The following is a 14,543-nucleotide window of genomic DNA, read 5'->3' on the forward strand; positions in this document are numbered from 1 at the left end:
TACGAGTTCACGATCCGGAAAAACCGGAACGAAAACGGCTGTGTTAACATCCGTTAATGACTCGTAATTGATTAGACAAAGATAAGCTCGGCTCGGCGAGATTCCCGCAACCCCCGGCGCGTCATGACGTGTCGTGACGAGGCGAGGCGGGCGGCGGAGGAGGAGGAGTGCGCGAGGGCTCTCTCTCTTGTCACTCACTTACTAGGACTAGAACAGCCCACCTTATATACCACTCCAACTCTCTTCCAACTAGCAATGTGGGACTAAACTTTAGCCCCCACTAGTGCTGCCACTGATTTTTGGAATGGGCCATGTGAGTTTCAGAATTTGATAATGGGCCATGGTCCAAAGGCCAAATGCCCAAAATTCCAGCAGTATTTGATTAAAATTCAACTTTGACCGTTATTATTCAACTAAGTCTGTGTGTGCGTGAGGCAGGCGATTGGGAGGTGCCAGCGACTATAAAACCCATCTAGGGTTTCATCCCACTAGCCAATGATGTCGTCGATCCGCTCCACCTTTGTTGGCTTTGTGGCCTTGGAGGTGTGGCGGACCACGGCCCTTTGCCTGCAGAAGAGTCCATGTTCTTTGTTAAGCTTCTTTTTCGGTGTCTTTTTTTGGAATGGTGAGGGTCCCGCCCTATCCTCGCTCGGTGGTGTGTTTAGAGTCGGCAAAGGGCATGTGGAGTCTGATACGTCTCAAACGTATCCATAATTTCTTACGTTCCATGCTAGTTTTATGATAATACTCACATGTTTTATATACACTTTACATCATTTATATGCATTTTCCGGCACTAACCTATTAACGAGATGCCGAAGCGCCAGTTCCTGTTTTGTGCTGTTTTTTTGTTTCAGAAATCCTACAAAGGAAATATTCTCGGAATTGGACGAAACGAACGCCCAGGGTCTTATTTTTCCACGGAGCTTCCAGAAGACCGAAGGAGATACGAAGTGGGGCCACGAGGTGGCGACACCACAAGGCGGCGCGGCCAAGGAGGGGCCCGCGCTGCCCTATGGTGTGGGCCCCCGTGCCTCCTCCGACTCTGCCCTTCCGCCTACTTAAACTCTCCGTCGCGAAAACCCTATTACCGAGAGCCACGATACGGAAAAAGTTCCAGAGACGCCGCCGCCGCCAATCCCATCTCGGGGGATTCAGGAGATCGCCTCCGGCACCCTGCCGAAGAGGGGAATCATCACCGGAGGGCTCTACATCACCATGCCCGCCTCCGGACTGATGCGTGAGTAGTTCATCCTTGGACTATGGGTCCATAGCAGTAGCTAGATGGTTGTCTTCTCCTCTTGTGCTATCATGTTAGATCTTGTGAGCTGCCTATCATGATCAAGATCATCTATTTGTAATGCTACATGTTGTGTTTGTTGGGATCCGATGAATATTGAATACTATGTCAAGTTGATTATCAATCTATCATATATGTGTTGTTTATGTTCTTGCATGCTCTCTGTTGCTAGTAGAGGCTCTGGCCAAGTTGATACTTGTGACTCCAAGAGGGAGTATTTATGCTCGATAGTGGGTTCATGCCTCCATTGAATGCGGGACGATGACGGAAAGTTCTAAGGTTGTGGATGTCTCTGTTGCCACTAGGGATAAAACATCAATACTTTGTCTAAGGATATTTGTGTTGATTACATTACGCACCATACTTAATGCAATTATCTGTTGTTTGCAACTTAATACTGGAAGGGGTGCGGATGCTAACCCGAAGGTGAACTTTTTAGGCATAGATGCATGCTGGATAGCGGTCTATGTACTTTGTCGTAATGCCCTGATTAAATCTCATAGTAATCATCATGATATGTATATGCATCTCTATTTGTCAATTGCCCAACTGTAATGTGTTCACCCAACATGCTATTTCTTATTGGAGAGACACCACTAGTGAACTGTGGACCCCGGTCCATTCTTTTACATCTGAAATACAATCTACTGCAATCTCGTTCTCTCGTTGTTTTCTACAAGCAAACATCATTCTCCACACCATACGTTTAATCCTTTGTTTACGAGCAAGCTGGTGAGATTGACAACCTCACTCGTTAAGTTGGGGCAAAGTATTTTGATTGTGTTGTGCAGGTTCCACGTTGGCGCCGGAATCCCTGGTGTTGCGCCGCACTACACTCCTTCACCAACAACCTTCACGTGGCCTTCATCTCCTACTGGTTCGATAACCTTGGTTTCATACTGAGGGAAAACTTGCTGCTGTACGCATGACACCTTCCTCTTGGGGTTCCCAACGGACGTGTGCTTCACGCGTTATCAGAGTCGTGCGCCCGACAAATCGCCTAAGATCTTCTGGTTGGTTTTCGTGTTTGTTGGTGTGGCTTTAGGGTTAGTCTGTCATCATTGGTGATGTTTGCTGCTCTGGTGCGGTCCGGTGGTCATTTGGGGTCTTAGAGCATCTCCAGCCGCGTCCCCCAAAGCGTCCCCCAAACCGCGCCGGATTGAGCGTTTGGGGGACATGTTTTGTTCATGCCTCCTTTGGGGGACGTCGCTCCCCCAGCCGCGTCCCCCAAACGCCTTCCCCAAACATTTAAAATACTTTTTTGGCATTTTTATTTCAATTTCCACAAACTAATACATAATTGGGTACTTGGTTTCCACAAACTAATACATAGTTGGAACCGTGGTGGACACAAATATAAAATTTTGAAAATAAACTAAACCTAACTAGGCCGTGCATCGAAGGTTTCCTGTGTTCGCTGCTAAGAAAGAACACTCGAGGGCACACCCAGTCACCCAAACTGGAAAATCCAGCGGGAGGATGGTGCCCTTGTTGGTTCTACCGATGAGGCGAACGAGCGGAAACCTCCGTGCACGTATTCGCTGCGAAGAAACAACACTCAGTCGTCCTCCTCGTCGGTGCTGTCGCCGTGGGAGTCCCTGTCGCCGTGGTAGTCCTGGCGGCAGCGCCTCTCGTCGAAGACCTTGACGCTCATGTCCCTGTTGCCGAAGTAGGAGAACAGGAGGATGAAGCCGGCTTTGAGGCTGTGGTGGCGCGCGAACTTCTCCCAGCCGATGTTGAGGTACATCTTGCCGCGCGCGGATCGCGTCGACGATCCACCGGTAGTAGCCGCACGAAGCCTCCCGCAGATGCGTCTTGCGCGGGCGTACGGCGCCGACGTACTCGGCGAAGGAGTCCGACAGCCTCTGGATGCCGCGCGGGTCGCCCTTGAGGACGAGGACGAACTCGAACAGCACGTCCGGCTCCACGTCCATGTCCGACGATGAAGACGACGGCGTGGGAGGCGATGGCGAGCGTTCAACTATGCCGCGGCCACGACCACGACCACGACCACGGTCGCGGCCGCGAGGTCGGCCTCCGCCTCTACCAGACATAGCGTCGAGTCTTGTTGAGCGATGGTGGCGGCTAGGGTTTGGGAGAGAGGCGCTAGGGTTTGTGTGTGAGAGGGACGATGAGAGGCGCCCCTTTTATAGGCCGGAGGGAGGCGGATGAGCGGTGGCGCTCATTAACGCGCAGAGCTAGGCGCGACGGGACGCGTCGCTGCGCCTCTGCGGGAACTGCACCGTCGCTGCGGGAACTGCACCGTCGCTGCGCGCCAATAACTTCCGTCGGGAGGTATGCGACGGTTAGGTTAAAATTAATTGTGCCGCTGACGGGTTGGCCCCGCCACTCCCCGCCTCGCTTTTCGGTGTGTCCGGCGTCCCCGGAGCGTCCCCTGTGGGACGGGGACGGGCTCCGGGCGCCGGACACCGTATCGGGGGGCCGGACAAAAATGAGCTTTGGGGGACGCGGCTGGAACGCATTTTTTGTCCGGCGCGCCCCAAATTGCTTTGGGGGACGCTTTGGGGACGCGGCTGGAGATGCTCTTAGCATAGCAATGTCCCGTCTATCTACCACGATAAGCTATACTACGACAAGCTTTGCCCGGCGTCGATGATGGAGGGGCGTGGACAACGATGCGTTTTTGGCGCGCTAGTGTTTGTTAGGTAGCCCAAATACCTATTTATAATTTTTGTTATATTTTAAGTTGTATGTTGATTGATGATTATTAATAGTTTGGTGGAATTTTTGAAAAAAACAAATAAATTAAGTCAGCGCAGTCAAGGCACTTGTATCGCACGCAAGCAAGTGGCTGTTAATCCGAAGTCTCAACATGCCTCTTTGGAATTACTCCCGAAACTCGCCCCGGACACGCACTGACATCAATCACGACGAGCGTTATTGTTACGGAGAAGCGCCATCTGCTATAACACGTAGCTATACGTTCTCTGGTAAGATTCCGCGAGCCCCACGCCATGCTACTGCTGCTATGCTATTCAGAGATCGAAGACGCTCTACGTAGGACAAATCGGACAACTCAAAAGCGAGGCCAACCACGGAAGAGGCGTGTGATCGAGATGGACGTAGGTCCGTCCAACCGCGCAACTGTTGTACGTGTCATCGATTCGATCGATCATGGCGCGCACGCAATATCGGACGAGGCCGATCTCGAGATGCTCCGCGATCGATCGGGTCTTCCTTGATCTCCCATGACACAGGACACATTGCCGTGCAGGGGTTTCGTCCCCAGGACACGGGAAATAGACATATGCATATCTGTCGCCATGCAAGGAGAAAATTGCAAAGAAAAAATGCCGATTTTTAATTTTTTTTACAAATAACAACCAGTATGGATTATACTAATGATGAACTTCATACCGGTAACCCGGGCGGTGTGACCCATACACGATGGTGGTTCCTAACCAGACGGTCGGTTGCTGATAGACTTAAATAGAGGTCCGATCCAGAAGAAGCAAGGCAGACTCTTTTTTTTTTTTTTTTTTTTTTTGAACAGGGGAGGCCTCGAAGGGCCTAGAGCTTCATTGCAGTCAAAGCGGCGGCAGTATAAATTACAGAAAGGGTCAAAGGAAAACTAGAAATTACAAACCAACCCTCACAAATTGCACAAAGGACCCTGAGAACGAAACAAGAAAAGCAATCCGGTCCAGCTCCATCTCCACCGCTGCAGAGCTCGCCATGGTCAACATGCATGCCGCCGGGGACGAGACCACTTGGGGCATGAAGGTGGGAGCTAACCACGACAAAGCTAGGTAACCTCCGTCGGAGGTTGATTGAGTCATGGAGGTGACGGCCTTGCGCCGTCGCTCGAGGCTGGAGGGGCCGCCCTTCGGCCAGGATGAACGGTGACAGAGGCGCCGTATGAAACCTCCAGAAGAAGACCTGGAAGTGACGGCCGAGAGCCATCACTTGAGGTTGGAGGAGCCACCCTTCGGCCATGTAGAACGGCGACAGTGGCGCCGTAGAGAACCTCCGGTGAGAAGCATCGTCGCTCCCCTGATGCAGATCCCATGGCCAGCCGACCAAGAGCTGCGCCCCCTCCCCAATCACGCCACCATGACAGATCAGGGGGAAAAGCTTGCAGTTTCGGCCTTGACCACCAGATCCCGCCGAATCAGCCTTATTTATGGAGATCTCCTCTCCCTTCCACCTCCTCAACACCGGCTCCGACCACCGGAGCACCTTGAAGCAGGGGAAGAAGAAGGTGCGGCTCCAGATCTGACTGAGAAGATCCGTCGCCTCCCTCCCGGCATAGACGCCAAACGCCATAAAGGACCAAGACCTAGACCTACCACTACAACTATGTACTTCGGCGCCTACTCCTTCCCTACTCCAGCCGGCTATTCCGGTGGAGAGGACACCGGAGCGGCCCGGCGATGAAGAAAAGCCTCTCAGCTACTGTAGCAGGGCGAGAGAGAGGAGGGGGGGAATGAAAGGACCACTTCAGCAAGGCAGACTCTGACCGCCTTGCACACGACAGAAGCTTGGAGATCAAGAAGGACGCGATGCATATTAGTCTGACTCTATCATCCGTCCAGATGTGACTCTCCATTTTTTTGTGGGTAACCTAAGGTTGAGCATCTTTATACGCCGACTATGGGTATACGGGAGCCCTTAGGGCATAAGCAATACTTTCATTATAATCGCACACTTGTTGCTATTATAGTGAAGGCATTGTAGCATAAAGTAAGATTTCTTCACCGTTCTGAGAGCTGAACCTGGATAACCCGTGTCACCCCATTCGGACACTCCAAGCCGCCTTATGCCGCTCTCTCCTTCTATCAGCCTTAAGGTACCCCTGATGGCGTAGTCGTCAATAACACAACAACATATTCTACAGTAGATCCACCTTTCAACATTAATTATGACACTTCGATAAGGCTTTTCTTTATACGTCACTAGTCGTCTCATGCCACCTATAGCCTGGGCGGAGGTGGCCATTGAACTCAACCTCTACGCTCCTGTGACATCATCCACATCCTTCTCTTTTCACCTTCACATTGTTCCTCTTTGGTGGTCACTTATGTTCGATCTCCGGTCGCTTCTGCTCCTGGTGGCCAGCGTTGCCACTCTCCGTATGCCCAGCCTCGGAGTTGGGTTGAGGTAGTGGGCCACTCAGTGGTGCCGCCAAGACCCTCTCCTACGAGTTGCGAGCAGTTCAAGGTCAACGCCACTCTGGACTCTCTCTTTCAGTCCCAGGTTGCCTTGATGCGCGTGGAGCTCCTTCAGCTGGTTGATGTCCGTGTCGAGGATGCGTCTCGCCCACTTCGTGAAGAGGTGGCAGCTCTCAAGATGTTGTTGGCGTGTGCTGGTGTTTCTGTGGAGCCGACTGGGCTCGCCAAACCAACGGCTTCGGTCGCGCTTGACTCCTCTGAGCAGAAGTCCTCGGTGGTTGAGGAAGAGCACCTCCACGGTTGTTTCTCTCCTCGTAGCCCATCTTCGCTCCTTAATGATTCGGCTGCCTCTAAGTGCGATGGCATGGACATGGTCGGGGCTCAGTTGCTTGACCTTGAGTTGAGTGATGTTGCCGACACACCTGTCTCTCTCTTGCATGAGTCCGGCGAACAGGTGGTTGCTAAGTCAGGAGTGTTGACACCCATGCCTGCATCCTCTCCGCCGCAGTCGGAGTCTTGCCAGTCGCCACAGCCTGTTGTGTTGGCTGACTCTAAGTGTGAGGACATAGACGAGTTCTTGGCTCCGGTGTTGCAAATCACGGAAGAGCTGCATGTGTTGCGTGGGGATTCTCCTGTGGTGCTTCCGTCGGTGTTGTGCTCTTTTGAGACCTTGGAGGTGGCCATGACACCACAGCCGGAACCTTGCCAGTCCCTCGACTCTTTGAGCCATGGAGCAGTGTTGGTTCCTAGCTTAGATGCTCGTTTTGCAAAGAAGCTTTGTAGTTTGCTCGCTAGTTTGGAGGCGGCTAGTCCTGGATATGGCAAGGAAATTGCTTGCGTCTTGGCAGGTAAAGTCTCAGAGAACATGATCAAGAAGGTGGAGAAGTCTCTTAGGAAGGTATCTTTTAGAAGGATAAGAAGGAGAGACCTAACAAGGGAAGTTTGCGTAGCTGCTTAAGTTAAGTGATGGACTCATTTTGGGTTGTCATGTCCTTTTTTCGACGTTGTGCTCTTGGGTTGTCAGGGTCTAGTTGGTTTAGAGGTTGCCTTTTGTTTGTTGTTATTCTCTTGTGGGTGTGCTCTTGGTGTGGGTTTGGCTCTATTGTTGTAGGTTTTCGCTCGATTTTCTCCTAAAAATCGAACACCTTCTTCTTAATTAATGGATGAGGCAAAGCTTTTGTCTCCGTTTCAAAAAAAACATCGTTCCTCTTTTCCACCCTTAACCCTCAACTAATCACGTGCAATGGATTTCGCCCTATATGCTCGAAATGAGCTGCTATAACATCTGCATTCGACAAACCGTTTAGATAAACCTCTCTCGTCGTCAATTATTTCTACCGGCGTTGATCCCGTTATCCTCTTTGCTTATTAGCTCCCCACCTCATTGTGACACATCTTGCCTGACAAGGTTTGTATGGACGTTCACTTCTTAGATTTTCTTATGTGCATTCATTTACTTTTAGATTTCCTATTAGTTAATTATAGACAATACATACTTGGTGTTTGAAATTTTGGAAGAAAGGCAATCGGACAATCAAGTTGCCAAAAAAAAAAAGCTTTCTCTTCCTCACAAGATCGCGCTCCCGCGTCTTTTAACACGCTTGCAGGATCAAAAGTTGGTACGTACGCGTGCATGCGCTCTGAGTAAACCTCTGATGTCTCGATCCTTCCGTAGAGCTTCGCCTAGCAAATTTTTTTTTTTTTGAACGTACTTCGCCTAGCAATTTGAATCGTCGTTGTAGTTGAACTAGCGAAGTTTTGGGACACGCGAGAATAATCACCAACACCAAAGCAAACGTGGTCACGGCCGCGAGTTGATGGCTCCAAATCTAAGTAGAGCACGTACCGACGCAGTAGTACTACTACCATTACTGTCAGTGCACAGTAGAAGCTTTATATATTGCAAGTTCAGTTTCGAAGTTCAAATCTTTTATTCTTAGCGTGAGAGGAAGTTCAAATCAAGTCAAACAGTCGGATTAGAAGCCGTCGACAACAAGAGCGAGGATCGAAGGCATGCGATTGATCGCATCGAAAAATCCGGAATCCTGCCGCGGTAAAGATAATCCACTACGCCTAGGTCGAGTACGAAAGGGGATTTGAACTGAGGCAGTGGAGATTAGTTCAGATTTTCGGAGGCAGCTGACAGTCTAACACAGGCCCAGCCTTTGCTTGCGCGGTTGCGCCTGCTTGCCCACGCCAAGGCCACTGCCCGATACAAGAGGAGAGGGGTTTGAGGCCTCGATCCGAGCCAACCTGCAGTGACCATATACTAGCGCAGCCTGGTCCTGGACTGATCAACTTCTGGCTCGTCAAGTATGCCTGATGTACTGCACCGTTGGCCGTTTCTGGCAGATAGGTGCTATATTGTACCTCCGCTTCTGCCTCTCATCGGGGTGATACCTAGATAGTGTAAAAAGGATAAACCAAATCGGAGGGGGTGTTTCGGCATGATAGGTGCATATGAACCTATTAGACAAACTGCATAAAAACACATAATTTAAAAATGTTTAAAAAATGAGATAAAACTTCGCTTGTACATGCAAACATTCTATATTCGCACACAAGTTTTCGGGAGAAACGAACATTTTATGTGGTCTATGTATAAAAAAGATAAAAATGTCCCGTTGTCAGACCATTAAAAATTGTCTTTTTTTACACAAGACATAGAAAATATATTTTCCCTGAAAATTTGTTTGGGGACATAGAATGTGCAGATGTGCGTGTGCACAATTTTATTTCAGAACTTTTTGACATTTTAAAATATGTGTTCACACAGTGGGTTCATATCCACCCATGAGCTGAAATGAATATCCCAAATAAAGGTATGGTAACTCGTAATTTTTCTATTTGTACTGTCTCTCCTGCTGTATTTATAACTCCGTTGCATTGGTAGAACTATGAGCCTAGTAAAAACTAAAGATAACTTTTTTTCACGGATAACTGTAGATAACCTTGGAGGCATGTAAACAAGCAACAAATCATTGATGCCGGTAGATACAAAGCCAGTTGACTGGGAGACAGCAGCCACAGTAAAACCCCTTTAATTAGGGTTTCTGTCCGTCTCGCTAGCAACGTCGTTGGTCCCGTTCATCTTCGGTGTCCTTGGGGCCTTGGAGGTGTGGAGGACAATGGCCCCTCGCCGGCTGAAGGTTTGTCATTATTTGTTTAGGGCATCCTATCCAGAAAAATTGTCGTCTTACGAATGTGGTTCTGGGCTTTACTCCCTTCGGGAAAGGTGGATTCGTTTAACGAGGGCCTGCCTCCCCTCAGATGAGACCTCGGCGGAGTCCCATTTTTAGTGTCTTCTTCGGGATGATGAGACGACGGCTACAACTTGAAGTCAGAATATAGTCCTCCTTGTCCTATCCTCGTTCTGATGGTACATCGATGGAGGGTGCGTGGAGTCGTGTGCCCGATGGATCTCTCGAGATCTAGTCGGTTCTTGTGGTGTAGTTTTAATTCAGTCTCTTCCGATCGATGTTTGTCATTATTGGAGATGGTTATTGCTTTGGTGCGCTGGTCCTTTGGAGTCTTAGCACGGTGATTTCTCGTCTATCTACCACAATAAGTGTGCTCTACTACGACACGCTTTGTCTCGCTCCGGTAATACACGAACACGGACAGTGTCGCGCCTTCGGCCACACTAGTGTATGTAGTTGTCGCTAGGTGGTTCAATGACTTATTTGTAACTTTTATTACTGCATGTACTACTGTTGATGGTTATTCATATATCTAGGGGATGTTGGTTAGGTGCGTGAGTTGACTATTGATAGATATGTGCAATTATATATAAAAAAAACAACAACAAATCGACGATAGAAAGACTGCACCGGAGTATGCAGATTCACGGAATGCAACCAGCACGTCCTTACGCACAAATCTACCGATGTGGCACTTTTGTTTTTTGAGATCGGCAGTTTTCTTTTCTAGGGAGCAGACATCCCGCGGGGAGGAGCTACCCATGCCCATATGGTTCTGTTTGACATTTTTCTAGTCGTTTTTTCATTAGCTTTCTTTGGAAAAACCCACAGAAAGTTTTAATTTGAAATTTGCCCAAATTTGAATTTGCTCGAATTCGAAAATTGCTTAATTTAAAAATTTGCTCGAATTTGAAATTTGCTCAATTTGAAAATTTGCTAAAAATTCGAATATTAACAAAAAAATTAACAAATTTCGAATCTGAGCAAAAAAAATTTTGAACAAATTTCGAATTGAGAAAATTAGTTTTAAACAAATTTAGAATCTGAGCAAAGTTTGCTCGAATTTAAAATTTGCCTAAATTCGAAAAAGTGGAGCATGCAAGTCGAGTAACCGGGCCAGACCCATAACTACCCACCGTGCGTGCGAATGCGATGGCTATTAACCATCGCTAACGGGTGATGAATAGGATTTGCCGGCATCCCGGCCCTAACTACAATGGAAACAGAAATCCCTGTATTTAGTAGTAGTATAACAGATGGCCCAATAGCCCAAACAAGAAGAAGAAACAGCCCAGCGGGTAGATAACGAACCCAAAGCAATCTGAGTTTCTTAGAGCATCTCCAGCAGACGCGCTATATCGCGGCGCGCTAAAACCAAGAATCCGCGCGCGGTAAACAGATATCGCGCGCTGTGATGTTTTTTCCTCCGCCGGACGCGCCATTTTGCAGCGCGCGTTGGCGCGGTAAAATAGCACCTCCGCCGGACGCGCCATTTTGCAGCGCGCGGACGCGGCGCAAACAGACAAACACACACAAATATGCATCCAAGAAGATCAAACAATATATAAAAATTCATAAATATATTGTACCATCCAAATACAATACATTGTTCACAACAATACTTCACACCAAATACAACACATACAACAATACAACATGGTTTTGAGACAATACAACACATAATTTTCAAACAAATACAACAAATATGGAACTATTGTTGTCCATTCCAATTCCACCATTCTTCCATGAGATCTTTTTGAAGATCATCATGTGTGTCGTTACACCGAATGGCATGGTATGAGGCAATGAATTGGGCAATCCTATGTGCGGACCTCGTCACTTGCACGGGAACCCCCATCAAGTCGTAGTGGGTATGATCCACATCTTTTCCGCGATCATCCTCTATAATCATGTTGTGCATGATTACACACGCGGTCATGATATACCAAAGGCATTCTTGATCCCAAAATCTAGCCGGTCCTCTAACTATGGCAAATTGGGCTTGCAAAATCCCAAATGCTCTCTCTACATCTTTCCTAGCCGCCGCTTGTGCATTGTGGAATTGAGTTTGCTTTTTACCTCTTGGTTGAATAATTGGCTTCACAAATGTTTGCCACCTTGGGTATATGCCGTCGGCGAGGAAGTAGCCATAGTTGTACTTGCGGCCATTTGCTTCAAACTCCACCAATGGACCTTCCCGCATTGCAAGTCTTGTCATTAGTGGTGACCGTTGAAGAACATTGATGTCATTGCAAGATCCGGGCATTCCAAAGAAAGCATGCCATATCCAAGTCTCTTGGTCGGCCACCGCTTCAAGTACTATGGTGGCATCCTTCTTGTAGCCTTTGAATTGTCCATGCCATGCCGCTGGACAATTCTTCCAACTCCAATGCATACAATCAATGGAACCAAGCATACCGGGAAATCCCCGGTTGGCGTTGATCTCCAAAAGCCTTGCCGTGTCTTGAGCATTGGGGGCTCTCAAGTATGTGGAGCCAAAGACATTGACAATTGCAACGACAAAGCGCTTCACACACAAGATAGAAGTGCTCTCTCCCATGGCCAAATGATCATCAATAAGATCTGCACGGTATACCATATGCCAACATACGCAAGGCGGCGGTCACCTTTTGATATGTGCTATGGCCAAGTTCTCCGGCGGCATTCCTCCTTTGCTCAAAGAAGCGATCATATTTGGTGACCTCCGCTGCAATGTGCTTGAACAAGTTGAGACTCATCCGGAAACGCCGCCGAAAATAGCTTTCGGGGAATATCGGATTCTCATTGAAATACGACCGCATCAATTTCTCATGCCCTTCAATCCTTTCTCTCCACAACTTCGTCTACCAAACACCGATCCACCAAATTTTGGCCTCTTAACGGCGCGGTATGCTAATAGTATCGATATGTTCTCCTCTTCTTCTTGGTCGAACTCGTCATCCGATGAATCATATGAGGAACTCTACAAACATATGTATCATATTAATTCACTATAAACTATTGTAGCTACTTGACGAGTAGAGGCCGGCCGGCGGAGGTTCATACCTTGCGAGCAAATGGGCGAGCACCATGGGCGCGCCAAGTTGCAAGCAAGGCTGCTCGAGGACGACGAGGACGACATGTCGACGCTCGCGTGGAGGAGAACGCGACGGCGGCGCGAAGGGGCGGCGGAGAAGGACCGCCGGCCGCAACTCGTCGGCCGACGGCCGCGCGAGCGACACAGTGCGGCGGAGCGTCCGCCGCTGCCCGGGAGGAGGTGCGGGCGACGCGGATCTACGACGCGGCGGCGCGCGAGCGGGGCGGCGGCGGAGTCGGCCGGCGGCGGCCGGATTTCGCGCCGGCGGTAGGTGGGGAAATGAGGGCGCGGGCGCGGGGAGGAAATTTCCGGCCGTTGGCTTTTCGCGCTTGGACGAGCGATGCCGCGCGTCGTAGCCAACGCGCCGGATATGCCGCTCCGGATTGTGCAAAAAGCCGCGCGCCCTAAAAATTTACAGCGCCGCGCCGTTTACCGCGCCTGCTGGAGCGCCTGATTCTGTCCCGCGCGCGCTATATCGGACGTTTTTATGCCGCGCGGCCTATATAGCGCGTCTGTTGGAGATGCTCTTACGAGATGGCAACAGCAAAATCTTTTTTTGAGATGCAACAGCAAAATCTACTGTAGAATCATCCATTCGGATCTTCCCAATCTCGCAAACCGAACGGACGAAACCGTGCGGGGAGAAACCAACAGATACCTCCGCCGGCCCCCTCTGCCGGCGCCCATGGCTCCCGCATCCACCTCGCCGGCGGCTGAACCCCGCCCACGGCAGCCGCTGGCCAAGTCCACTCTGCTGGGCGGCGCGGCGGATCTGGACGCGGCCGTGTCCCTCCGCCTCCACGCGCTCTTCCTCCCGGTGCCGCGCCTCCTCCTCAAGGCCCTCGAGGTGGCCGGCGACGGCCGCATCTGGCTCCCCGTCCCCATCTCCCTGCTCCTGATCTCCACCACCACCCCCTCCTCCACGGTCTCCCCGCTCCTCGTCGGCCTCGTCGCGGGCCTGGTGCTCGACATCGCCTTCGTCGGCCTCGCCAAGCTCATCTTCCGCCGGCCGCGCCCGGCGTACAACGCCGCGGACATGTACGTCGCCGTCGCCGTCGACCACTGGTCCTTCCCCAGCGGCCACTCCTCCAGGGCATTCCTCGTTGCCGCCTTCCTCGCTGGCAGCGGTCTCCCCCGCGAGGCGCTGTACCTCTGGGCGGCCGCAACCTCGGCCTCAAGGGTGCTTCTCGGCCGGCACTACGTTCTCGATGTCGTCGCCGGGGCTTGGCTCGGCGTGCTCGAGGCCTGGCTCAGCAACTTGATCTTGAGCTATTTGTGCGCCGCCGGCAGCTTTCTTGTATGCTAACTCTTGCTCCTGCACGATTTGTAATTGCACAGCATTGCTATGACACAGCTGCGAATTCTTATTCTTATGGTACAAATACAATTGTTGCGAGATGGTGGTTTTTTCACTTTCTTCATTATGACATTCACAGGTGGTAGGCTAGTTTTACATTGCCTATGCTCAGTGCATTGGAATCGTTTGTTTCAGATTTCAGTTGTTCTTACCCCTATCTTCTGTAGAAATCTCTTCTTCAATGAATGTTTCACAGAGTATCTGTTAGAATAGTTTGTGTACATTGGATATGCTACCATAGTATTAATTGATATTCCGCAGCAATTTGATTTGCCAGGTTAAACTCGAGAGGTTTAAGAAGTGTTATCAGCTGCAGGTCATGTTTGTGGATCATTCATCTCATGTAAGGGTACCTATCGTCCGGTTATAATGTCTGGAATTTAGTCTGTTTCTCTTGATCAATATGAAAATCGACGGCAGATGGATTCTGGACATCTAAAGAGTCATGGAGTTCTTTTGTTTGGATTTTGAGCGATGG

General features: G+C 49.8%; 1 protein-coding gene across 1 annotated transcript; it reads left to right on the plus strand.

Annotated features, from left to right (window-relative positions):
- The first annotated feature begins 13,393 nt into the window (after positions 1–13,393).
- On the plus strand, positions 13,394–14,265 carry LOC124699649 (probable lipid phosphate phosphatase beta). Its single transcript, XM_047231918.1, has one exon. It carries the CDS (start codon positions 13,394–13,396, stop codon positions 14,012–14,014), a length of 621 nt encoding a protein of 206 aa, XP_047087874.1. The 3' UTR covers positions 14,015–14,265.
- Positions 14,266–14,543: the final 278 nt, after the last annotated feature.

The sequence above is a fragment of the Lolium rigidum genome, chromosome 3 (assembly GCF_022539505.1).
Source record: "Lolium rigidum isolate FL_2022 chromosome 3, APGP_CSIRO_Lrig_0.1, whole genome shotgun sequence".
In the NCBI taxonomy this organism is placed as follows: Eukaryota; Viridiplantae; Streptophyta; class Magnoliopsida; order Poales; family Poaceae; genus Lolium; species Lolium rigidum.

Coding starts and splice junctions, on each gene's coding strand:
- LOC124699649 (XM_047231918.1), top strand. CDS start 13,394: ATGGCTCCCGCATCCACCTCGCCGGCGGCTGAACCCCGCCCACGGCAG.